Below are 25,213 nucleotides of genomic sequence, written 5' to 3' on the forward strand. Positions count from 1 at the left end.
TAGAAATGGACGTGGCAGCACCTTAGTCACCTATCCAAGAACTATAGATTTGAGAACAGAGAGTAGATTCATCCAACTAGGTTTAGATTTATGCCAGGCAAACCATTTAAACCCCATTCTGCACCTTTTAGATATGTTTGTTGTTAATAAAATCTCATCACAAGCTAATTAAAAATCACCTCGTATCATCGCATAGTCAGTGGTGAATTCTGTCTACAGTTCCCTTATTACAATTGATGTCTGATGCAAAAAAATATGTTTTTGTTCATTGTTGTACCCATAAATAAATGTTAATTAGAATGGATGTTAAAAATATTCAAAACACAGGGAACCAAATGTCCATCTTTATCTGCCTTGTCACACACAAGCTTTTTTTGTTGGTCCTTAACAAACAGAAAAACAGCCTTCCACTTAATGGAGTCCTTACGTCCTCTTGTTTTAAAAGAAATAAATGAAATATAAGTTTTTAACTGAAAGACAGAACGCATTACAAAACAGTCTTTGAAAAAGTTAATGGAGATGGGAGTAAAAAAGTTTGATGCAGAAGTCTTCTGTGTGTTTGTTTCAACTTCAACTATCAGCCCATATCTGAATTAACTTTATTCATTCCTATTCCTTATTGCCTTCCATGTAATTAAGCTTTCCTTCCTAGCCTCGTCAAATCTCAGCCACGGTGCCTTTTTGTGTTTCTCAGTCCCTGGATGTATGGCAGGCTAGCTTATGTTAAAAGTTCTCTTGTATAATAAATACCGATTCGACAGTGTGCAGTCAACTTTTCATTTTTTCGATTCCTCAACACACATGGCACAGAGCATGTTACACACCATAAACAATCCCACTCTAAACAATAGGTAGGAACAAAATGGCATAAAAAACTTAAACGTTACAAAGTTTATAAACTCAGGCAAGTGATAATGAAATTATTAAATATTAAAATTTAAAGCTCACAATCTTTTTTTTTTTTTTTTTAAATGGACACTTCTTAAAAAGCTGATTCAAATAAAAACATTACCTTCAGCTTTTCAGTAGCAAGCTAAAGATGTTGCACCTAGGTTCAACTGTTTATCGAAACATCAGGTGGGGATGGTGTTAAAGTGTGAAAACCCAAGCCCCTGAGTATGAGGAAAATTCTTTTACAGCTAAGCATGTAAAGACAGAGATCATTGTAAGCTTCTTTGTTGGCAGAATGAAAAATAAACCTAAACCCGGTTTACAATCTCATAAAAAACATAAAAGTACATCACGCAGGTTTCAAAGGTAACTTTATTAACTGTTGTTACAGTTCACTGAGTCAACTAGTCCCCATCCATACACACAAACACACACACGCACACACACAGAGGAAGAGAGACTGACGTGGATCTAGAGTGATGCGGACAGATGTGGGTCTACTCAGCTCCCTGTCCTCCCATCTGCTCCTCTTTGTTCTTCTTCTTGTGACCAGAGACGATGTCATCAATACGCAGCAACAAGATGGCCGTCTACAAACACAGCAGTATCATCAGTATCAATCACACTACTGATCAGTAATCATTGATATCAATCACACATCAGGATGTACTGCTGTGTGGGAAGTTCTGACCTCGACGGCGGTCTTGTAGGTCTGAGCTTTGACAGCGAATGGCTCCCAGATCCCAAGAGCTGACATGTCGGACAGACAGCCACTCTCACCGTCCACACCCCAACACACACTGTTATCCTGAGTGTGTTTGGCCTGAACACACACACACAAATACAAACAACTGACTTCTCAACAACACACACACGTTAAATAAAGTTTTATTGCTGTTACCTCATTTGCTTACCCTCAGTGATGTCAGAACGCGGATGGTGGAGGCACCACAGTTCTGGATCAATGTTCGGGGGATAACCTCGAGCGCCTGAGCTACAGCACGGTATGGCCACTGTTCGACACCGGTGAGAGCACGGGAACGCTCCGTCAGGTGCTTCGACACCGCCATCTCCACTGCGCCACCGCCTGGCAACAGGAAGGGGTCGAGCAACACATTACGGCACACCTGCATGGCGTCCTGCAGGTTCCTCTCCACTTCCTGTGGACAGAGACAGTGTTAACCAATCCTTGGATTTACCAATCACCTCACTGACTGATTGATTGATCGACCACCGCTCACCGCCAAGATCTCCTTGCTTGCCCCCCTCAGCAAGATGGTGCAGGCTTTGGGGTCTTTGCACTCAGTGATGAAGGTAAAGTACTCATCTCCGATCTTCTTCACCTCAAACAGCCCAGCTCCAACGCCCATGTCCTCCTCACGCAGCTCGTCCGTCCGACTCACAATCCGGGCGCCGCACGCCCTGAGAGAGAAACAGTTATTTACAGCTCGCTAAAACTTCCTGTCTGAGGAGCAGAACGCTGATTGGCTGCTGCGTACCTCGCAATGCGGTTATTGTCAGTCTTCCTGACGCGACGGATGGCGGTGATGTTAGCTTTCACCAGGTAATGTTGAGCGAGATCTGACAGGAAACGGGAAGTAAATGCTACGCTGTTATTTTGTTTCAGGCATTGACCTCAGAGGACTTTCCCTTCACGTTTGTTCACCATCTTGGTGCTCTGCACCAGCTCCACTCTCTCTGCTGAGCTGCAGCTGACATGTACCTGAGATCCCCTTCTCGGTGAAGAGCAAGTCTGGTTTGAGGCGGATGATGTCCTCACAGATTTGCTGGATGTACTCTTCCTCCATCTGCAGGATCCGGGCAAAGTCTTCCTCCTTACTGATCTCGATATCTGTCTGCAGGGGGCGGAGCCACAGACAAACATTAACACAAGTAACACACACACGCAAACAAGTGTAACTACCTCTGTCTGTCTGTGTGTGTGTGTGTGTGTGTGTGTGTGTGTGTGTGTGTGTGTGTGTGTGTGTATCACCTGACTCTCTCCTTTCTTGTACTCAAGCGAGCAATCGAGCAAGACAATTCGTGGGTTCTTGATCATCCTCTTCATCCTTGGGTGCGTCACATCTTTGTTGATCATGACTCCTCTCAGCACGTATGAGTCCTCGATGATTCCACCAGGAACCTGTATGCAGCACACCATCATTGGAAACGGGACAGATAAAACTTTATTAACAAACAACCTGAAGGCAGGCGAGCCAACCCTAGTTTAAAGCGACTGGCCCACAGTGATTCGTACCTTCTCCACCTTGGCGTACTTCTTGATGTCAATCTCTTTGCGACCGCTCTCCTCCAGTTCCACAGTGCGCACGGCGTCCAGCGCAATGTTACAGGCCAGCTCAGACCAGCGGCTCAGAGCTTTGGTGTTAATGGCTGAGTGGACAATCTTCAGCATCATGGAGCGGTCTGACGTGTCCACAGGGGTGCTAGGAGGGGAGGGGGCAAAGTTACACATAGCATAGGACATGGCAACTTCATCGCAGCTGGAACAGCTGTTACCTGATCTCCTTCAGGGTGTCCAACATGTCCTCCAGCGCCCGGCGGTAAGCACTGATGATCACAGTCGGATGCATCTGCTGCTCCAGAAACTGCTCAGCCACTGCCAGCATCTCACCGGCTGAAGGTCACACAGGTGACAGGGAGAGAGAGAGAGTGAGAGAGGGGGGGAGAGAGAGACAAAGACAGGTTTTAGATCAACTGAGAGATCGTGTGATTGTGTGCCACGTTTCTCGTCCTCTTCCTCACCCAGTATGATGACCGAGGTGGTTCCATCTCCCACCTCCTCATCCTGTGTACGGCTGATTTCAATCATCGACTTCGCTGCTGGGTGCTGTACCTGGATCTGTTGCCAAGGAAATGCAGCAGGTGAGGAATCACACGCCTGATTAGATGTTGAATGAGTGTGAGCGTGTGAGTGACTGACCTCTCTGAGGATGGCATTTCCATCATTGGTCATCACGATTCCTCCAGTGGGATCAAGCAGCATCTACATATACACAAACACACACAGGGGCACATGTTAGCATATTAGCATGCCGACAACACTTCTCTTGCTGTGCATGTGCAGAGGGTCTGACCTTCATCATGGCCCTTGGGCCAAGGCAGGTCCTGATGACATCAGCGATGGTCTGAAACGCACAAAGAGATCAAGGGGTCAATCGATCACTCAATCAATCCCAGCGGGTCAGATCAATAGTTCCTATCACCTGTAAGGTTATGGTGAGTCTGTGCTCACGACCCACTGGGGATCTCAGAGTTAGCATGTCATCTGTAACATGTTTCAAAGAGCCAGGTGTACAACTGCTTATTGATTATTATTTAGTCATGCTGATCACACTGGTCTGTGTTAATATGATCAGATTTTATCTGTCACACACAATTTGAGTTCATTTATCCTCCTGCAGTGAATCTATGTAGAGCACTGAGAGACCAGAATGCCAATATTCTGCCAGGATAACTAAAAGTCAATAAAAGCTGGAGCTTCAGCAGGTTGTGTGTGTGTGACAATGGTCAATAATGGAGCACACAGGAGCTGGCTCTTTGCTGAGATGTTTGTGATGGTACTCCTGGTCCTTGAGCAGCACCTGGACCAGCCTGAACCGGTCTAGTTATGTGCCGACTCAGTCTCTGAGCATCACCTTTTTGCTTTCTGTGCCACAGCCAGTCCGGCATTCAGAGGAAACACACAGCTCCCCGTTAGTGTCTGACGCTGTTAGCAGAATGAAACCCGTGTACACATTGTTTCAGACTGAACTATCAGCCAATCAGTGAACATGATTATGTCACTGTCAGCACTGTAAACTGCTCTCTGCAGGTGTTTCTTAGGTAAGCCATCAGTGTGCACAGGCTGTGTGTAACACACTAAAATCTAAATCTGAGTTTGACCCGTTCTGCACAAACTCTCTGCTGGTAGGGCTGCTCGATTATGGCAAAAATGATAAATCACGATTATTTTCACTGAAATTGAGATCTCGATTATTTGACGATATTTATTTAACCCTTTAAGACCTACTATAGAACCAAATCCGCCAGAGCTCATATTATTTTTTTACATGTTGTAGTGCCATTTGTGGGAGCATTTTAATTTGCTATGCAACTGTTATAGCCCATATTTTAATAATATGTATGCATTAAGTCCATAGTAACTACATTAATTGCAAAAAAGTGCAATAAACTACAAAAAAAATTGAAAATCGTTTTTGTTTTTTGTTTTTTACATATATTTCTACTTGGAGAAATTTAAGAGGTTTATCCCTCAAAACTTTAAATACAAAAAAGTTGCAAAAAATAGTTTCCCACCACAGGAAATTTATTTTGAGTGTCTTCATAGTTTTATTTTGGAGATACACCAATTTTTATATACACTGCAGGAAAAACGAAAAAACAATCCTATGATGCAAATTTGCAAAGAAAACAGCAGGTGCATCAAAATAAACTATTTCCAGCAGTGAAGTTTGAGTTCTAAGCATCAGAGAAACTATTCAGAAAAGTCAAACATGACCAGTATAGGCTTTTAAGGCCTACAAGTAAAAAACTACAATTTCCGCGAAAATGACATCACTTCCGGTTTCGAGCAGGAAATAGCGGACATGCGACAGTTCCGCTGACATCTGTTTCACTGTGGGAAGTGTTACGAACAGCTGATCGGATCGGCAAAGCGTGTTTCTGGAATATTATGTTTTTGTTGCTGCAAGTGCTTTTTATGCAATTTTTGCAAAGCTTTATGTGGAAGGAAACCGTGACCGAGGACAAGCTGATGGCATCAGATGTAAGTACAACTCCTCCGGTTTATTGCGCTAGCTTACACGGTTCCGGTTCTACAGGGATTTAAAAATAGTTACACAAAACGGAGCGTGCTGCTCTGACCGGCTTTAAAAGGTTACCAATGACTTTAAAAAATAATATAAAATAGTGTGCAACACCACTGAAGTTTTTTTTACCTCTCTTTTCAGCCAACGGCAGTCACTCTCCTCTCCAAATAACTTCTGCTTAGCTTTCCGAGCTTTCGATCAGCGGTCTCCAACCTTTTTTGCGCCACGGACGGTTTATGCCCGACAATATTTTCACGGACCGGCCTTTAAGGTGTCGCGGATAAACGAGGGAGGGGCTAATAATCGGCTCAGTCATTTTTAATGATCGTTGAAAGATATTTCAGACATGGCGGGGATATATTTTATTATTCTAATGCCCTTCTCTCACTTTGCATCTGGTGTCTGGTCCTGGAACAGCCCAAGTCATTTCAGAAGGAGCTTGGCATGGCTGAAAGCTGTAATCGTGATTAAAATTCGATTAATTGAGCAGCCCTATCTGCTGGTCTGTAGGGTTGTTATGTACGCACACACGCACACAACTAACACATTCATATATGGTAAATGGCCTGTATTTATATAGCGCTTTACTAGTCCCTAAGGACCCCAAAGCGCTTTACATATCCAGTCATCCACCCATTCACACACAGGTGATGGCAAGCTACATTGTAGCCACAGCCACCCTGGGGCGCACTGACAGAGGCGAGGCTGCCGGACACTGGCGCCACCGGGCCCTCTGACCACCACCAGTAGGCAACGGGTGAAGTGTCTTGCCCAAGGACACAACAACCAAGGCTGTCCAAGCCGGGGCTCGAACCGGCAACCTTCCGATTACAAGGCGAACTCCCAACTCTTGAGCCACGATCGCCCCACGATATAGTGTAGGACTGTCAGAAATCTTCATCAGACAGTAACATTTACCTTACTGATAAGTGCATTTTTAACCAATTTGTTTTTGCATTTAGGACAATGTTTTATATAAAAACAATTTAATACCGCATGTGAATGCACTACACATCCTTTGGCAGATGTTTTCTGCAGCTTCTAAACAGAAAGCTAACAAAGCACACAAATTTAAACACCTTTTTTATCTTCTTCAAATTTTACTCTTCTTCATTTATGAGCAAATATATGTATAAATTCAATGACTAAATAATCATAAACACTTGGGTAAAGCTATTCATTATTTTAGTAACTGAGTATTCTATTAATTGCTCAGTGACAAATAAACACGTTCATCCTATTAATTACTAATATTAAATATTCAGGAGATTAAATCTTAGAAATGTATACAATCAGTTTAAACAGCTGTCCAAACACAATGCTTTTATTTTAGTTAAAAAAAAACAACAAAAAACTCTATCCAAGCTATGACAGGGTGAAAGGATGGGGACACACTGCATAGGTACTATGGGTTCTACATAGAACCAAGCTAAAAGCATGAGTAGAGGAGCAGAGGAGGCCCTGGCTAACCCAGGCTACTGTCACTGGTGGATTTCCTCAATTAGCCAGACCTGAGGTTTTTTGCTCAGACACAGAACATAATGTTTGTTTGCCTTCTGTGAGTGCACTTGGACACAGCTGCTTATTAAGTAACTAACCAATAACTTTAAGGACAGTGTGAAGCTCATCAAGAAGCTCATTGTGCTATGAGACCAATCCGGTCATGATTCTATTTTTTTTACCCAGCCCAGCTCCTACAAGAAGAGGAGCAGGCCAAGACTGACTACAACCAACAGCTGGAGCACCTGCCAGATTGGACATGTCAGTTACCACGGTAACAAATTTGATAGGCAAGATATATGTCAGCAGTGGTGCGGGGACCGCTGTGCACAGCACCAACACATCGTCTGGATCACAAAGCAGGTTATTCAGTTTGTGACCTAAAGGGCACAGAAGGAAGTGAGCAGAGCCTTGTAGAACAAACGCACCTTTGCTGCATTGATGTTCCCGGTCTGGACTTTACGTCCAGACTCCCTCTTCACGTTCTGGTCTGCAGAGACACAAACACACACAGAAGTTACTGCCCGCATACACGCAGTGCTGTTACTCTTTATTCTTATTCGTACAGTGATGATCCGTTTTCAATAGGCAGAGGTTCCGCCTGAAAAAGAAAACGATCAGTACTGATGATGACTCTTCTCTCTGGATCAATCACAATGATCAGAAACACAATGACATGTTCCTAATGACATAATCAATAAGTGAGTTCACACTAACACAGGTGGAGGATTCCACCTTCACTCCATCACATGAACGCCTGATTTTAGCCTCAAAGGAACCGTTAGCCTGCTAGCTCCGTGTTCATGCTGAGTAACGGGTTAGCTTAAGTTAGCCTATCATCCATCTGCTAACCGGGCTAACATGCTAACGCCGGCCGCGCCCCGCTTTGTGCGTCTCTGGGTTGTTAGCGGATCGAAGGCAGTTCCGAACGGCCTGCGTACGGTTGTCGGTGGTTTTGTAAAAGCTTTGGAGGAAAATAAGAATACTCACTGAGCACTAAAACCTGCTGGCCGATCATTTTCACAGCGCGTGCCGGACAACAGCCTGGAAGCTTCTGGGTGGCACGAGGAGAGAGGAAGGCTCCACCTACAGGGGCGGGCAAACAGCCCGGGTCCGACTAATCAGAGAGAACATTACGTGACAGATAGGCAGATCCACCAATAAACTGAATGAGGCAAAAGGGTCGCCCTTTCATATGGAGACTAAAATCAGCCTTTAGTTTCATATTATTTCCGTGTATTAAAAACTGTTTCCGCTAAAAATAGAGCAGCTTCTACAATAAGCACCATCAGAATTCAGAGTTTTGGACTGAACTTCTAAAATGACATTTTTTGCTTTTTTTAAAGAAACAATTTATGCTCAGGAGCATGGGCGTCTCAGAGCTTTTTCTTACCCTCATCCTACCTACCTATGGTGCGCCGTTTGTAAACTGAAAATGCTGAAATTAGCGGCAACAGTTTTACACATTTAGCTCCAAACCTTATGAAAACATTTTTCGAGTCACTTTTTACAACATTTACGAAAATATTTGTAACGTTTTATATTTCAAACTTTTTGTATTTCAAAATATATTTAATCTAAATACTATATAAAATACAAATTTTACATCTAAATATTATATTTAAATCATCAGATAGTTTCTCAGATAAAAACGGAACATCCAACTGTTGGAGAAATGATGCTGATGGGACACCTGCATTCCAAAAATATAGTGGTTCAAAGATGGCGTCTAAGAGAGTCACTAGGGGGAGTGGACTCGGCTGGTGTTCTATCCAGAAGAGCTGCAATTGCTTGGCGAGTATATGCCGTGCCTCATCCAAATTTCATATGACATATAGATGCAAATCACAAGCTGATTCGTTGGAAGTTTGTTTTTCATGGTGCAATGGATACAGCGGGGTGTTGATGTTTGATATCAGAGCTGAGACTGTAAAAGCGCTCTTTACTGCAGCTGTTGGACAATTTGGCAGACCCCTGCATATCTGGGGTTACGTGAGAAGTCTCACATTTGGGAGGACATGAGAACAAGCAGGGGTGAAGGCTCTGGCTTAATGGGAAGTTCTGTGCACAACCAGAGGATTGAGCTTTTCAACCGAGACTTAAACAACAACCGCAGCTGGATTTATGCATCTATTTATTAAGTGGAATCGCTTGGTATCCTAGACTTAGAAAATGCAACAGACCTAATGTGATCTGCTGTATAAAGTGCTTTGAGCACTCAGAGTAGCCTTCAGTTAGGTCCATATCTATTTGGACACTGACAACTTTTGTTTTGTTACCTGTTTACTGAAATATATTCTAATTATAGTCATATTATAGAAATGACATTTAATTTAGGGTATCCATATTCAATGTGGATGAAGTGTTTAGGAGTTTCTTCTTCTTAATATGTGGCACCCTCTTTTTGAAGGGACCAAACGTTAATGGACAAGTGACTCAACAGCTATTCATAGGCAGGTATGGATAATTTCTTCGCCATGTCATTATCAATTAATTAGTTGATAATGACATGGCGAAGAAATTATCCATACCTGCCTATGAATAGCTGTTGAGTCACTTGTCCATTTACGTTTGGTCCCTTCAAAAAGAGGGTGGATTTGAGGTGTTGTGCTTGCATTTGGAAAATTTTATTATGAACAGACACCACGCGGTCAAAGAGAACAGAAAAACCCATCCGAGAAATTGCTACAATATTAGAAGTGGCAAAATTTACAGTTTGGTAAATCCTGAGAAAGGAAAAAAAGGACAGGTGAACTCAGCAACCCCGAAAGACCTGGGTGTCCAAGGAAGACAACAGTGGTGGATGATTGCAGAATCATTTCAATGGTGAAGAGAGAACCCATTACAACAGTCAACCAAGTGTAACAACACTCTCCAGGAGTGGTTCCCAAACTTTTTTTGCTGGGCCCCCCTTTGTTTTACAAGAAAAATGTTCGTGGGGGGGGGGGGCACACACCCATATTTTGCTCCATTGTGGTTTATTTCACATTGTAAATGTGAGAGTGAATGAATAGTGGAATTGTAAAGCGCTTTGGGTGCCTAGAAAAGCGCTATATAAATGCAATCCATTCCAATCCATTTCACACCTCAAACATTTAGTAAGCAATTAAGCAAATACAAGTAATCTGCAATAAATTACAGGTAGTAAGAAAGTAAACTACTAACTCTTTTACGCTACGTCCACACCTAAATGGGTATTTTTGAAAACACAGCTGCTTCATCCACACATAAACGGTGTTTCGAATCACCGAAAACTGAGATTTTTTAAAACTCCTTTTTTGCGTTTACGTGTGGACGAGGAATACAGAGTTCGTCACGCAACGTCAAAGGTATGTGCCTTTTTCACGTCACGTTGTGCGCATGTTATTTTTTACATGAGATGAATTGCAGAATGGCAGATAGAGACAAAATACTGTTAATCTGACTATCTTCAGGTTTTACACGCTTACATATACACACGCAGTTACTGTCCCTCCATTTAGAAAGGCAGAGGCGTGTGACATGCAGGCACTGGAAGCTTTCCTGGCAGACAAACAGTGTGAGTTTGTTTTCAGTGCTCCTTCTGCAAGTCATGCAGGTGGCCATTAGGAGCATTCGTAATGTGCTAAATGCCACTACTGCTCAGTGTGCAGGAAGACTAGACGATGCCTCTCTTAGAACTTTGTTTTATGAAGCCATGGCTATTGTAAATAGCCACCCATTGACTGTGGACAGTATCAGCGACCCAAAAGCACCTGAACCTCTTACTCCAAACCATCTTATACTGATGAAGTCCAAGGTTGCCCTACCACCACCTGGAAAATTTGTGAAAGAAGACATGCTTCTTAATTCAGATAAAACTGAGGTTATTGTACTCGGCCCTGAAAATCTTAGAAATATGGTATCTAACCAGATTCTTACTCTGGATGGCATTACCTTGGCCTCCAGTAACGCTGTGAGGAACCTTGGAGTCATTTTTGGCCAGGACATGTCCTTCAACGCACATATTAAACAAATATGTAAGACTGCGTTCTTCCATTTGCGCAACATCTCTAAAATTAGAAATATCCTGTCTCAGAGTGATGCTGAAAAACTAGTTCACGCATTTATTACTTCCAGGCTGGACTACTGTAATTCATTATTATCAGGATGTCCAAAAAACTCACTGAAAAGCCTTCAGCTAATCCAAAATGCTGCAGCAAGAGTCCTGACAGGGACTAGAAAGAGAGAGCATATTTCTCCTGTTTTGGCTTCCCTTCATTGGCTTCCTGTTAAATCCAGAATTGAATTCAAAATCCTGCTCCTCACATACAAGGTCTTAAATAATCAGGCCCCATCTTATCTTAATGACCTTGTAGTACCATATCACCCTATTAGAGCACTTCACTCTCGCTCTGCAGGCCTACTTGTTGTTCCTAGAGTATTTAAAAGTAGAATGGGAGGGAGAGCCTTCAGTTTTCAGGCCCCTCTTCTGTGGAACCAGCTTCCAGTTTGGATTCGGGAGACAGACACTATCTCTACTTTCAAGATTAGGCTTAAAACTTTCCTTTTTGCTAAAGCATATAGTTAGGGCTGGAGCAGGTGACCCTGAATCCTCCCTTAGTTATGCTGCAATAGACGTAGGCTGCCGGGGGATTCCCATAATGCATTGAGTTTTTCCTTTCCAGTCACCTTTCTCACTCACTATGTGTTAACAGACCTCTCTGCATTGAATCATATCTGTTATTAACCTCTGTCTCTCTTCCACAGCATGTCTTTTATCCTGTCTTCCTTCTCTCACCCCAACCGGTCGCAGCAGATGGCCCCGCCCCTCCCTGAGTCTGGTTCTGCCGGAGGTTTCTTCCTGTTAAAAGGGAGTTTTTCCTTCCCACTGTCGCCAAAGTGCTTGCTCATAGGGGGTCATATGATTGTTGGGTTTTTCTCTGTATCTATGAAGCGCCTTGAGGCGACTTTTGTTGTGATTTGGCGCTATATAAATAAAATTGAATTGAATTGAAATGTATGCAGTGAAGAGGTGGCATAGAGTAGAATACTTAACTGAGCAGAAAAGAGAATACCTCATGAATGCCTCCACAAGACAGAAGTGGCACAAAACCCTCCGCAATCTAAAAGTGAATGACATTGTTATCATCAAAGAAGGTATGTTACCAAGGTGTCAGTGGCAACTGGGACGTATAGTTGAAACTATTGAAGGGGATGATGGTTTAGTCCGTCGGGTCAAGGTTCAAGTAGGAGACCAAAGTCGGACCAAAAAACAGGACCGTGCTTTCAAGCCCCCCATTATCGAGCAGCCTATCCAAAAATTGGTGGTTCTTGTTGAAAGAGAATAATAACAAACATGTTATTGTCTGAGATGAACTGACATATTGACATAAACAATGTACCATTCCAAGTGGCAACTGCTCTATCATGGTCTGTACACCTTTATATTGGCTGAAGTGGTTTCATTTTTGTTGTTGTTCAGAATCATGTATGATTTAGCTAGTTTGTAAATCATAGCATGATTGGTGGGAGTGTAATGAACCGCTGGTCTGTACCATTGTCGGAGCTTTATGCACAGTAGCATTAATGATAGATGCGCTCAGAGGCGTGCCCTGTAACCTGTATAGAGCAGTCTGTCGTGCAGAGGAATAAACTGTATAAAGTCCATCTTAGACATGTGTGTCACTCAAGCTAGCAGCGCCCCATGAGAAATGGGCCGAATGTTTACGTGTTCACGTGTTCCCACTGTTGCCAAAGTACTTGCTCATAGGGGGTCATTTAATTGTTGTTTTTCCTGTATGTATTATTGTAGGGTCTACCTTAAAATTGACTGTTGTTGTGATTTGGTGCTGTATAAATAAAACTGAAAAAATTGAACCATTTTAATCTGGCTTCCGTTCATTCCATAGTACAGAAACAGCTCTAGGAAAAATCACAAATGATCTTTTGTTTGCAGCGAATTCTGGACTCATCACTATCCTCATTCTCCTTGACCTTATGGCAACTTTTGATACAATCTCCCACGGCATCCTTCTTCATAGATTAACATCTATTGGCATCAAAAATATAGCACTCGCCTGGTTTACCTCATATCTTTCTGGCCGTGCACAGTTTTTTTCAATTACTTATTCACAGATCACCATCTACTCCAGTTAAGTCCTGTGTACCCCAAGGCTCTGTCCTGGGATCTTTGCTTTTTATTATCTCCTACATCTAGGTAATATTTTCAAGAAATATAACATTCAATTCCACTGCTACGCAGATGACACCCAAATCTACTTCCAAACCTATAGTTACTCTCATACCCACATTTCTTATCGTTAAAGTGAAATCAAGGTTTCAGAACTTTCTTAAACTTAATGGTAATAAAACAGAATTTATTCAAATATGCACCAAATCTATACTGACTAAAGTTGGGACCATAAATCTTTCATTATTCATTGATAACTATTGTCATACCTTCCCCTCAGGTTAACAGTGTTGGTGTCATCATTGACAGCACTCTTTCCTTCACGGCACATAGAAATAATATCACTTGGTCTTCTTATTTTTATCATTTATTTTGTTGTACTAATGTAATTTTGAGGATCTTTATAAATAAAATAAATAAAATTCATTATTATTAAATAGACTTACTCCTGGTAATGCAAACCAATCTTTCTACAGGACCGGAAACAAGCAAAAGCATCAGGCGCTACCACTTTCTCCCTTCCTGTCTGTTAAGGAGCAAAGGTTACACTTTTTTCCAGCTCGTTTTCCCACTGGGAAGTGGGCAGTCACATCAGAAGTCTTCCTCACTCCCAGCAGGGTTGTAGCAGCATCACGTCTCCCTTTCATGACCAGGAACCGACCCAGCTGTCTCAGGTTAATGCAGTAACATCTCCAGTGTTCTGGTAATTTCTAGACTGGATCAGGTGATTCATGAACCAATGAAGCCTTTCTTCTTTAAAATGACTGACAGAATGCCCCACCACCTTTGATATTGTGTGATACCTTAGTTTAGGATCCATGGCAAGCATGAGGTGAATAAATAGTTTCATTTATTGAAACTGCATGGGAGGAGGGGGTGTTTTTGACCAGGGCTCCCAAAACATTTTTATTAAGTACTTCTCAAAGCAGAAAATGGACTACAGTGCTTTTCTACTCTATGTAACATTTAGACTCATGAATGCATCAGAGAGTTGATTCCAAGAACCAACCAGCCATAAATACAATAAAAGTGGGATTACCGTCATGAAAATGTGGCAAATAATGTGAGCAGTCATATGTGAATTTAATTATGCTTATATCTAACAGGCTGATTGTGAATGTCTCCTTCATTGAGGAGACTCAGGGCTGGTGCTCATGTAGCACTTTCTGCATTTCTTGTGACTTATTTGTACACCAAGCTGAGAATCAATTTTGACTGATTTGCATTCTGAAAACACACGTGGATATTCCCATGAGTGTGTTTACCTGTGTCCAGTGACATCACATGTGCCTAAAGCATATTGGGACGACAGGTCGATAAGCAGCTGTGGGCCTGAACGAGCACAAACCTGTCCAAGTCTCTGAAATTCATACAAAACTTTATTGTCCCAAAAAACAGAAGAAAAATACCTGCAACCTGTTTGTGCACGAAAGGAGGTCGACTGAAGTTAACAAACAAACAAACAAACAAACAAATAAATAAATAAATAATGAGGCTGACAATGGCATGATTAATAGCGGTGTTTCAGGGATGAGTGAGCGATTTGATTTGATGCAACGAGTGTCCTGATGTAATGTCCGGTATTGGCGCTCCAGATTCAGGCTCTCCTCCTTGCTGTTGGGGGTGTCAGAGTTCATCTTTGAAGCCACTCAACACCAAGTGGTGACTCGCCTCTCGCTTGAGGAACCGGAGGAAGTCTTTGAGCTCGCGGGTGCCCTGAAAGCACATGGGAGATGTCATGTGACCCCAGAAGGAAGTTAACATAAAGACTTTATCTTGAAAACCTGTCAGTGGCTCAAGCTCCACCCTTACTGTGAAGCCTTGCCTTCACAAACTGCACAGTGTCCACAGTGTCTGTGTAAGCTTCAGCAAACTACCAACTATTAAACACTGAACTTTAGCTTCACTTCCTCCACTTGCAGCTCTGGATGAATGAGGGTGTATTAAAAAAAACAGACTGGTCCGAGCAGGAAATGTGGCTGTGTGTGTACGTAAATGACAACAGACTTTCAAAGTAAAATTCTTCATTTATAATCCCTGTAGGCTCTTCTTTGGTGGTGTATGAGCCTATTGTTCAGAAACAGCTGTAATGCTGTTTCTGAACAATAAATGTTGAGTCAAACAGTATAAACACGTTGGGTTTTCCAGGAAAGACCACAGCCTGAAGTTACAGTGTAATCAAAGCAAATATTTGTCACCAGGAAGGATTTTTAACATCCAGCCCTTTACAGGCTCACATTAGTTATTATTATATATACACACACACACTTTTATTTATATAGACCAGCTGAGGAATAAGACGAGGATTTAATTAATTAGTATAAAATCAGGACTTTAGCAGCAGTCGGCAGACCCTGAGGGTACTGCGTCCGTATGCCCTGTGGATGATAAATGAGAGCAGTAAAAAGCACACTGGTGTTATTGGCTGCTCAACTTTTAAGATTAGGCTTAAAACTTTCCTTTTTGCTAAAGCATATCATTAGGCTGGATCAGGTGACCCTGAATCCTCCCTTAGTTATGCTGCAATAAGTGTAGGCTGCTGGGGGGTTCCCATGATGCACTGAGTCTTCTTCACCTTTCTCACTCACTATGTGTTAATAGACCTCTCTGCACTGAATCGTTGAATGACTCACTTCTGCACTTTGAGAAAACGCCTCTTCTGATCTGTGCACAGATGTGGTTGTACCTGTACCATATCAGTCAAGAGCCTGTACAAGTGGAAGCAGGTGCAGTTTAATGGACCAAATTATGTCCTGTGTTTCTTCTGAGCTGACCATGAGTGGCTGTGGAGAAAAATGAGTGTCTGTACTTTGCAGTGCTCACACTGACCCGGGGGGTTAGAAAATTATTTAAATGTGAAGTATGAATGGGCAGACTCTGTGTTGACAAACAGGATGTATGTAAATGAGAAAATGGAATTTTTAAATCCCACTGACATATGCTGAGAGAAGCCGCAGACTGCAGGTGTGGACCTGAGCTGGTGCACATAGGTGAGCACAGAGCATAATAAACTACCCATAAAACCCTGAGACAAGGCAGCTCAAACAGCTGTGAGGGAAAACTACAGCACAGGCGAGTGGGCTGCTGCAGATAACATTGACCTTAGATAAACTGAGAGGAAGCAACTTCGTCTAAAACTGTAGCTGAGGTCCATCTAGCCTCAGGTCTTGGGTATGCACTCAGGTGTCTTACCTGGTATCTGACGGGTTCGTCCTTCCTGCCTACTGGAGCAAAGTAGATGGTGGGAAACCTGCAGGCAGACACAGCGACATCAGACTCACACCTGGCAATGACTGAAGCATGTCACGGGAAACCTGAATCTCACCCTTGGACATCGTAACCCAGAGGGACGTCATTGGCCAGGGCATTCATCTTGGCAATGACGATTTTGGGGTCAGAGCGCAGCTGAAGAACACAAAGGTTTGACAATGATTTCACACAGAAATAAACCAGTAATATCTCCTTCAGTACAACAGGTCATTTTAGTGGGTGGAGCTACAGCACACAAGACCTCATAGGCAAACAGGAACCAGCACCAGGTCTGAGACAAGTCCCCATTTGAGGAAGACGGAAGATGTTTCAGAGTTTCTAAGATGTCATGTGACCTTTTGCAGATGTTTTACACACTCAGGAAGGGGCAGAGCCTAAGTGCAGCTGCAGTGTGAGAGTAGTTCATAATAGCACACACGATGCTACAGAAGCATGAGCTGGCAGCTTTGTGTGGTTTGTTGTGCACCTGCTTATTTGCGGTGCTCAGCTGTTGTTGAGAGCAGGAAGGCCATGTCACACAAATATATAAGACCCAGCCTATTCTTATTCTAGCACCATTTCCTTATTGTGTAGAGAAACTGTTCAAACTGCACTTTTCTTATACTGAAAATTAAATGTATAGTTAATAGTAAAACCGCCAAGGGGTTCATTTTAAATGTCAACTGTAACTCTGTTAAATAATTTACATAATTTCCTCAGGGATTATTCAAATATTCTGATTCTGACAAATCTAAAACACCATCATCTCAGATTTCTAAGGAGCTTGAAAAGAAAAATCTGGGACACTCCACCACTTTACCCTAAAACTGAAGAAGCTTCTCGGATGAGAGGCGAAAAGTCTTCAAGCCGCTTTTCACGCTACTTGTACGGCACTATGTTGCCTGGCGGATGGACATGTGACCAACATACCACTCTTGAACCCCGATCCTTCCGCCAGGCAACGTAGTGCCGTACAACAGCGGAACAAACAAAACAAATCGTCTTACGATATGACAAAAATCATGGACAATCCATAGAAAAGCCGCACCTGACTAAAAGCCGCAGGGTTCAAAGCTTGTGCAAAAAGTAGCGGCTTATAGCCCGACAATTACGGTACACTTCTTTTTCAATTAGTTAGCATTTTAATTATTATTATTTAATTTAATAATTTAGAACATAACAGCCCAGTACATGCACACTAGGGCTGCCACAAACGATTATTTTACTAGTCACCGATTATTTTTGCGATTAGTCGACTAATCAGATTATGTATCCATTGGACATAAAACGTACAGCTTATTGCGCCAGCAGCATCTGCTCTTATATAACTATCATTAGCTTAGAGCTTTAAGTGTTTAAGGTATGTGCTAGCTAAAAATAAAGACAAGATGATAGTTTATTAAACTCCACTGAAACAATCTGCAAATTTCATTTAAATTTAATAAACTCAGCCGTCTGCTCCTTGCTATCTAAAATATAACAGGACACCGGAGTATATTATCGAGCATCTCACACTTCTGATAATCAGTTGTCTGATTGACGTTTATTCTGCTGTGTAAAAACTATTAACGGCAGCTGGCATCCTTGTACATGCAGTGCTGCCATGTTCTGTTTCAGTCTGTTATTACACTCTTAAATCCTACTACTTATTCCCGCGTCTTTTGGGATCTTACAAAGCTTCAAACGATGCGTCGACTATTAAATTAGTTGTCGACAATTTTGATAGTCGACGTAATCATGACTATTCGACTAATCGTGGCAGCCCTAATGCACACCACACCACAAACAGAATGCAGTTTCTTACTGAAGCACAATTGGGAATACCATCGGCAAGTCTGCAGGGCAAGTAGGTTCAAGTGTACAAAGGAAAAAAAGAAAAGAAAAAAAAGCAGACGCTCTGAGAAAGAGATGTCATACTTTTTGGAGATGTTTTCTTTTTTCCTTACATCATCTCACTGACCGGATTATTTCATATTAGAAGTGAGGAATGAGCCCAAATGTGAGTGAAGGAGACTGTAACGTGGAGATTAGGTTTTTTTTCCTGCAGAAATGCTGATGGATGATGGGATTTGCAATTATCTTCGATAGGAAACAGTTATGTTTTTGGTGTGATACGCATGCAGTAAGTAACCTGTGTTGTAGTAATCTGTTTGGTTGTGTTTGGCGAAAGAATATTTTATTGTGTAAAATAGCATTGATCACACCTTGCAAACATCTGCTTTGCCAGCTGATTGCACAGGATGGTACACCTGGTGCAGAGAAGTTAGAGTGTGGACTCAAGCTTGTTGGTCTGGTGACTAAAACAGGGTCTTCACCACACAGTGCTTATTTATAAAGTGCTTTACAAATCCGCACATTACGGCTACAGTTGGATTTTCCTGTTTGAGTGAAGCTAGCCAAACAGCGAACACCCAGTTACTGCTAAAGCGACAGAGTGTGAGAGTGGACATTATATTCTCAGTATATGAGTGAGCGTACCGTTTCAGCAAGCTCTCCATAGACCGGCTCCAACTTCTTACAGTGAGGACACAACGGAGAAAAAAACTGGATCAGAACATTTTTATCCGGGTCATTCACCACCTGATCAAAGGACTCTGCTACCACCACCTGATGCACACAGGTCAGAGGTTACAAAGAGGTCTACAACGTCATTGATACTCACACAAGAGGCTTTGGCGTGTTTGTTTTACTCACTTTGACAGCCCCAGAGTTCTTTTCAGGTATCGGTTCTGATTTGATGTAACGTTTGAGTCGACCTGCAAAGTAATCTTCCAGGAACCTCTGCAGAGACGCACCATCCCTCCTAAGACAAACAAACAAACACACACAGTTACTTGTTGGTGCTTTCATTGTGAATGAGGTCAGAAAGCTGAGAAATGCGGGTCAGCCCCCCCAAAAGTTTGAAACAGACTTGGATCAGATAGTTCTGGTTTATTGTGACCCCACCCCCTCACCTGCAGAACAGGTGACATAGTGGTATGACTTGGCTACGCACGTGAACTCCTCCCTCATGGTGTACTTGTGACCCAGTCGGGTCCGGATGGTGATAAAGGGCAGCTCCCCTCCATCTGACGTCCCCATTCCAAAGTCTTCCTCCAGCTCCAACAGGAAGTCCTTCTTATTGGCTATAGAGAAGGTTAGACCCCGCCCGACATACTTAGACGCCACCTTCATTACCCTGAGAAGAAAACACACAGGGGAGAGGATTACACACAAACACTTTAGTCAATCAAGCTGTACATCTGGAACACATCCCCTCTGTGTGCTCGCGTTACCTGTTCCTCCAGTAGTTGGAGCCGGGGATGTTGTGATGGTAGTCAAGATCGTAGTACGCCGTCAGCAGGTCCCGGACTCTCAGACGGTCTCTATTCTCTATTGTCATGTGAGGACACAGACCGTAGCTGCACATAGATGGACACACAGAATGAGGCTGCGGTTCCTCTAATGACGTAGGACAGTTTTCCAATTTCATTGTACTATATATGACTGTGCAATGACAATAAAGAGTTATCTCTTAAAGACTCACATGTGATCTCTGATGAAGCGCCGCAGTGAGCCGATGGTCAGGTAGTCTCTGAAGATGACAATGCTGTCCTCAAAAGCACTGGCGAGTCTGGGAGGTCTGAACAGCAGCACACATCTGGAGAGAGAGACACACACACACGCACAGAAGTGAGAATAACACCTTTAAACTGTGACATCACTACGGTGATATCACTTAGGTGTGAACTCACTCTGAGTTGGCCCCATGCTCTTCGGCGAGCTGCAGGTTGGTGCTGTGAGCGAAACGGAACTGTTCTCTGAGTAGAGTGGCTGCCTTCAGGAACTCAGCCAGACGGGGGCTGTCCGTACCTGAGAACACACCTGATGCAGACACATGCACTGGTAAGGGAGCTAAAGGGGAGTCAGAGGACCACAGACACCAAGTGTTTGCCTGACCCTGAAGTTAGCATGGCCATGTTTACTTTAAGGTTACTATAAGGTGATCATGCCATGCAAGCAATAAAACCTCAAAGGTGTACAGGTATCCAGACTGCAACAGTGCGAACAAATTCAACAAAAATGGTTTATTTGAAGAGTTTCAGTTAGGTTTCAGAGCTCATCACAATACAGAAATGGCTTTAGTGAAGGTTACAAATACAAAAAAAAAAATACAAAAAATTCATACACTAAGGTTAATTATGGAGTACCACGGGATTTTGTGGAAGGACCAATTCTGTTTGCATTATACCTGCTTCCCTTAAAAGGCATAGCAGATGACACCCAACTTTACCTATCCATCAAGCCAGATAACACACAACAACTATTTGAACTGCGTGAATGTTTTAAAGACAAAGACCTAAAGAGACATAAAGATAAAACTGAGGTAATTGTACTTGGCCCTAAAATTCTTAGAAACACTGCATCTAACCAGATGCTTACTCTGGATAGCATTACCTTGGCCTCCAGTAACACTGAGGAATCGTGGAGTCTTTAACCAGGATATGTCCTGGTATGTGAGGTCGAGCATTTTTATACATTTTGTTTTATGCACATCCTTCAGATTTTGCATGCAGCTTGGTGAGCAGTGATGAAGCCCGGAGTGGGCGTGCAGGCCATTGTTACCATTGCTCTCAGTTTAATTCTGCAGGTACACATAGAGATGTACCTGCAGATGTACCTATGTGTGAAATCTAACTGAGGATCATGCATCTTATGATTCTGTCTAGGTTAGGAGTGTAAAGGCTGCACTATGCCCGAGTACATTTAGAAGTCGTCTGTGCAAACCAGAGCGTAAGCCAGCACAGAGACACGTAACCAGGGTAAAAGTCATTACATAAAAAATAGGAGAGGCAGGTTGCTAACCTAGATTTGACCTCGTCTGTACAGTGGAAAGACGAGTGCTATGGCCTCCGGAGGGGAAGAGGACTGCCAAGAGGTTGTGATCATCCTGTCCACCAACGAGGGAATGCCAAGTCTAAACCACGGCCTCTCCCCCACAGTTTTAACCAAACAGATAGAAGCACAACTCAATATATAATCCTGTGTAATGCTAAGTTAGGCTTATTCTGTTTCAGGAAATTGGCTACAGCTAGCTGCTTGCAGACTATGGTTTTCTGATTGAAGGAGTACATGTTTTGTTTGAACTGTTTAAGGTGAATAAATACTTAAAGATTAGATTAAGACTACATCCCTCTTTTTTCTAGCCACCCCTCCAGGAGCCTGGTTCAGCTGGAGGTTTCTATCTGTTAAAAGGGAGGTTGTCCTTCCTACTGTCGCTAAAGCACTTGCTCATAGGGGTCATCGGATTGTTGGGGTTTTCTGTTTTCTTTGTATTATTGTAGGATCTTTACAATATAAAGCAACTTGAACACCTTGAAGCAACTGTTGTTGTGATTTAGCAATATATAAATAAAACTGAATTAAGCTGAACTGAGGGTTACCTAGGCAACAAGAGCCTGGAACTTTCACCTGTGACCAAGCAACAGCTACATTTCCTCATCGTTTGTTTCGTCTTCTGCTGTTTTGTTTATACTGATTTTATTCTTTAATGTCTGTATAACTTGACTTTGACAAATAAGAAGCACTCAGCCTAAAGCATGATGCAGCATACAGCAACACGCAGTAGAGGTTTTAGATACAGGCGACACGGGCAGTTGCTCGGGGCGGCATCACGGGCATCGGCAAAAAAAAAAAAAAGAAGCTCGTACTCGTGCTGCCCCGACATCAGCCAGCGCATATTGGGAATGGCATAAGCACCGATCGGTTTTCTATCGCTCATTTGCTGGGAGTAAGGGCGCCCTTCGTTTGTGAGGTGCGCCTGCTGCTTGCGGCGCAGAGAGGAGAGGGCGGGGCGGCGGCAGGTTTTCTGACCGGCTGGAGCAAAATTTACAGTTTGATGATTTAAAGTCTCACACACAAGCCGTCGAAAGGGGAGGGGGGCCTGCTGCTTCCAAATAGAGCACATTTCATTTAGAATGTTGTAAATCCAAGCCCCTTATGTATTCATGATTTGAATCCTGGGTTGTGTGAAATCTCAGAAATAAACCTTAGACAAAGTGAATCTGTGAACTAAGGTGTAGGTCTGTTAGGTTATGTTGTGGTGATCCTTGAGTCCTCGAGGATTTGTGTTCATACTGGAGTGCAAAATTAAAACCAATGGAAGATGGACAAGAAAAGTTCAAAGCCATCAGCTCCTCAGTTTAGAAAAAAGAGAAAAGAGGAGGAGAAACGAGCAAAAGATACAGGTAAGCAGATGTGTCATTGGATAATGGCAGGTCATCCTGAAACAATCAGAATACTTTATTAATCCCTAAGGAAATTATGTGTGTTACAGTTGCTCCAAGAAGAAATGGTAAAAATAGTATCAGTAACAGACTAAACTCCAAACAATACATTATGTTACAGATTTTAATATTAATTAGTCATCGTCAATTGTTGATTTGTCCTGTTCTCATTGTATGACGAATTATGATGGCTGTTTGGTAGCTGTTTGCATACAATGCATACTCTCTGTGTGTGTGTGTGTGTGTACAACAGTTTTATGTTAATGTACAATCCTTAATATGTTTTGTGTGTGTGTGTGTGTGGGGGGGGGGGGGGGGGGGTGCAGAGGGAGTGTTCGCCCAGGGCGCCAAATAGGCTAGGACCGCCACTGGCAACACGTGACCTCGTACCTACAATGCTGGCGTCATGGTTATTGACAAAGGCCTTCAGATCGTCTTTGGTCTTCAGGTGCATCGAGTCTGGACCAGTCTGCCTCCTCATAGTCTCGTAGATCCCCTCTGAACACAAACACACACACAGACAGAGGTTACATCACAGAGTCAAGTAACAGAGCAGGATTGGGATGCTCATAGTGTTTCCTACCTGCAGTGCGAGGACCATCATAGGGGGCGGAATCTTTGCCGTACCTAAAAATTCTCAAGGTGGGATAACCTGAGACCCCAAAACGACTGCACGTCTCAGAGTTTGTCGTACAGTCCACCTGCCGCACAGGTGAGACAAACAGATAAGACTGTTGTGAAACAGGTGTTCACAACAGTAATGAACAAGATGGACACATTACCTTTGCTAATTGAACACTTCCTTTCAGTCGACTAGCAGCTTTCTCAAACTCTGGGGCCAATTTCTTACAATGACCACACCTGAAGGAAGGGAAAAATAAAGGGATGAAGGAAAGGAAGGAGAAATAAACAAAGGAAGGGTGTAAAGAAACAGGGAAGGAAGGAAGGAAGTTGGAACGCAAAGAAGTAATGCGGAAAAGACGGAAGGGGAGGGAAGGCAAGGAATGAAGGAAATAAGAGCCACAGTATAATAAATACAAAATAATTAAATCAAGGGAAATGACGTAGGAAAGAGGTGGAGGAATGGAACGAGAGATGGAAGAGGACAAGCAGGTTGTTAGTGCCTCCCTAACAGCAGAGACACGATTTAAAAACAGCAGAAAACCAATAAAGATGGAATGATTTCATTTAAAAAATAAAAAAAAACTCAGGAAAAATCTCCCGCCGCAGGCCGCGCTAAACTAACGCCGATTCTTTACCAAGGAGCGTAGAATTTCACCAGCATGGTCTCGTGCTCTGTTGCCAGGTAATCGAAGTCCGCGTCCCCGAGCTCGAGCACGTCCCTTCGCGAGGACACAGCGGCGGGAAAACCAGACAGCACCACCAACGTGACAACAGGAAAAAAGCCCAAAGTGGGCGCCATGACGGAAGTAGAAGAAGAGCTGAGAGAACGAAGGATGAAACCGGTGATCGTTACTGGAGACTTCTTACAATGAGGCGGTGTTCCGGTGACCTCCTTCAAATTAAAACGCTTCACCGTAACAAATAGGATTTAAAATGTGTAATAACTAAAATCAAACATCTTTATTGGGAAATTAAATATGTGTAAAACGAGAGCCTTTACAGACACCAATCCACGCCATTTTAATCCAGAGGAAAAACCTAGCAACACATGAAGGTCTGGTTACTGCAGATTGGGTAGTTTCCGGTGTCGTCTTCTTCTTTCGTTTTTAATGGCAGCTTGCATTCAATACAGTTGTACTACTGCCTTCTCTTGGCTTATACTGCTACATCGCTTCTATTTCCTTAACCCTACAATGCCCTTTGTATCCTATTTTTGATGCATGAGTTTCTGAGACCGCTATCTCATCAACATGATAAATACTTGCCATAATTTCAAAAACTCCTTTTTTGTCTAGAATTAACATTATTGTTAACAAAACGTGCCAAAAATGCCCAATGTATCAAGTGCAATACAAAAATAAAAGATAAACAAAAATATACATACAGCAAAAACATTTTTGTGGATTGTTAGAATGGTTAATCAGAATACTTTATTGATCTCTAGGGGAAATTATTTTTGGTTAAAGTGCTCCAGTATAAACAAACAGTAACAAAGAAAGACAATACACTAAGTAAGAATAACACAATATATACATAATAACCATCTCAGTTCCAAAAAAAATAAATTAAAAAAAATCGGAATTTTCTGGCCATTTTTTTTGATGGGTTGGGTCTTACAGGGTTAAAGCCTCTTGATGAGTCTGGAATTTCACAAAAAACATCGCCGTCGCTTCAACTTCGGTGGTGGCTCCAGTGAGCTGGGC

General features: G+C 42.7%; 2 protein-coding genes across 2 annotated transcripts; both read right to left on the reverse strand.

Moving 5' to 3' along the window:
- Window positions 1-1,157: 1,157 nt before the first annotated feature.
- Window positions 1,158-8,295, reverse strand: cct3 (chaperonin containing TCP1, subunit 3 (gamma)). Its single transcript, XM_085346865.1, has 14 exons — window positions 8,211-8,295; window positions 7,649-7,710; window positions 3,987-4,037; window positions 3,833-3,895; window positions 3,655-3,751; window positions 3,409-3,526; window positions 3,149-3,335; window positions 2,885-3,034; window positions 2,615-2,747; window positions 2,391-2,472; window positions 2,133-2,313; window positions 1,806-2,051; window positions 1,583-1,714; window positions 1,158-1,481 (listed from the first exon to the last, which is right to left on the reverse strand). The coding sequence occupies exons 1-14, from the start codon at window positions 8,236-8,238 to the stop codon at window positions 1,389-1,391; spliced, it is 1,623 nt and encodes a 540-aa protein (XP_085202991.1). The 5' UTR covers window positions 8,239-8,295; the 3' UTR covers window positions 1,158-1,388.
- A 6,469-nt stretch (window positions 8,296-14,764) lies between these two features.
- On the reverse strand, window positions 14,765-24,309 carry LOC146610053 (protein disulfide-isomerase A3-like). Its single transcript, XM_085346866.1, has 13 exons — window positions 24,146-24,309; window positions 23,669-23,747; window positions 23,470-23,587; window positions 23,277-23,384; window positions 20,355-20,484; window positions 20,147-20,260; window positions 19,896-20,021; window positions 19,616-19,798; window positions 19,315-19,423; window positions 19,099-19,227; window positions 16,697-16,776; window positions 16,564-16,621; window positions 14,765-15,087 (listed from the first exon to the last, which is right to left on the reverse strand). The coding sequence occupies exons 1-13, from the start codon at window positions 24,307-24,309 to the stop codon at window positions 14,998-15,000; spliced, it is 1,488 nt and encodes a 495-aa protein (XP_085202992.1). The 3' UTR covers window positions 14,765-14,997.
- Window positions 24,310-25,213: the final 904 nt, after the last annotated feature.

This window comes from Diplotaxodon limnothrissa, linkage group LG22 (assembly GCF_057381915.1).
Source record: "Diplotaxodon limnothrissa isolate DT_005_m linkage group LG22, D_limnothrissa_male_GT1.1, whole genome shotgun sequence".
Lineage (NCBI taxonomy): Eukaryota > Metazoa > Chordata > Actinopteri > Cichliformes > Cichlidae > Diplotaxodon > Diplotaxodon limnothrissa.

Excerpts from the sequence above, each read along its gene's own strand:
- cct3 (XM_085346865.1), bottom strand. The coding sequence starts at position 8,238 with ATGATCGGCCAGCAGGTTTTAGTGCTCA. Across the intron at positions 7,711-8,210 it reads CCAGCAGGTTTTAGTGCTCA|ACCAGAACGTGAAGAGGGAG; the intron begins GTGAGTATTCTT and ends GTGTCTCTGCAG. Across the intron at positions 4,038-7,648 it reads GGAACATCAATGCAGCAAAG|ACCATCGCTGATGTCATCAG; the intron begins GTGCGTTTGTTC and ends TGTGCGTTTCAG.
- LOC146610053 (XM_085346866.1), bottom strand. The coding sequence starts at position 24,309 with ATGGCGCCCACTTTGGGCTTTTTTCCTGTTGTCACGTTGGTGGTGCTG. Across the intron at positions 20,261-20,354 it reads GAGCATGGGGCCAACTCAGA|ATGTGTGCTGCTGTTCAGAC; the intron begins GTGAGTTCACAC and ends CTCTCTCTCCAG. Across the intron at positions 19,228-19,314 it reads AGAACTCTGGGGCTGTCAAA|GTGGTGGTAGCAGAGTCCTT; the intron begins GTGAGTAAAACA and ends TGTGTGCATCAG.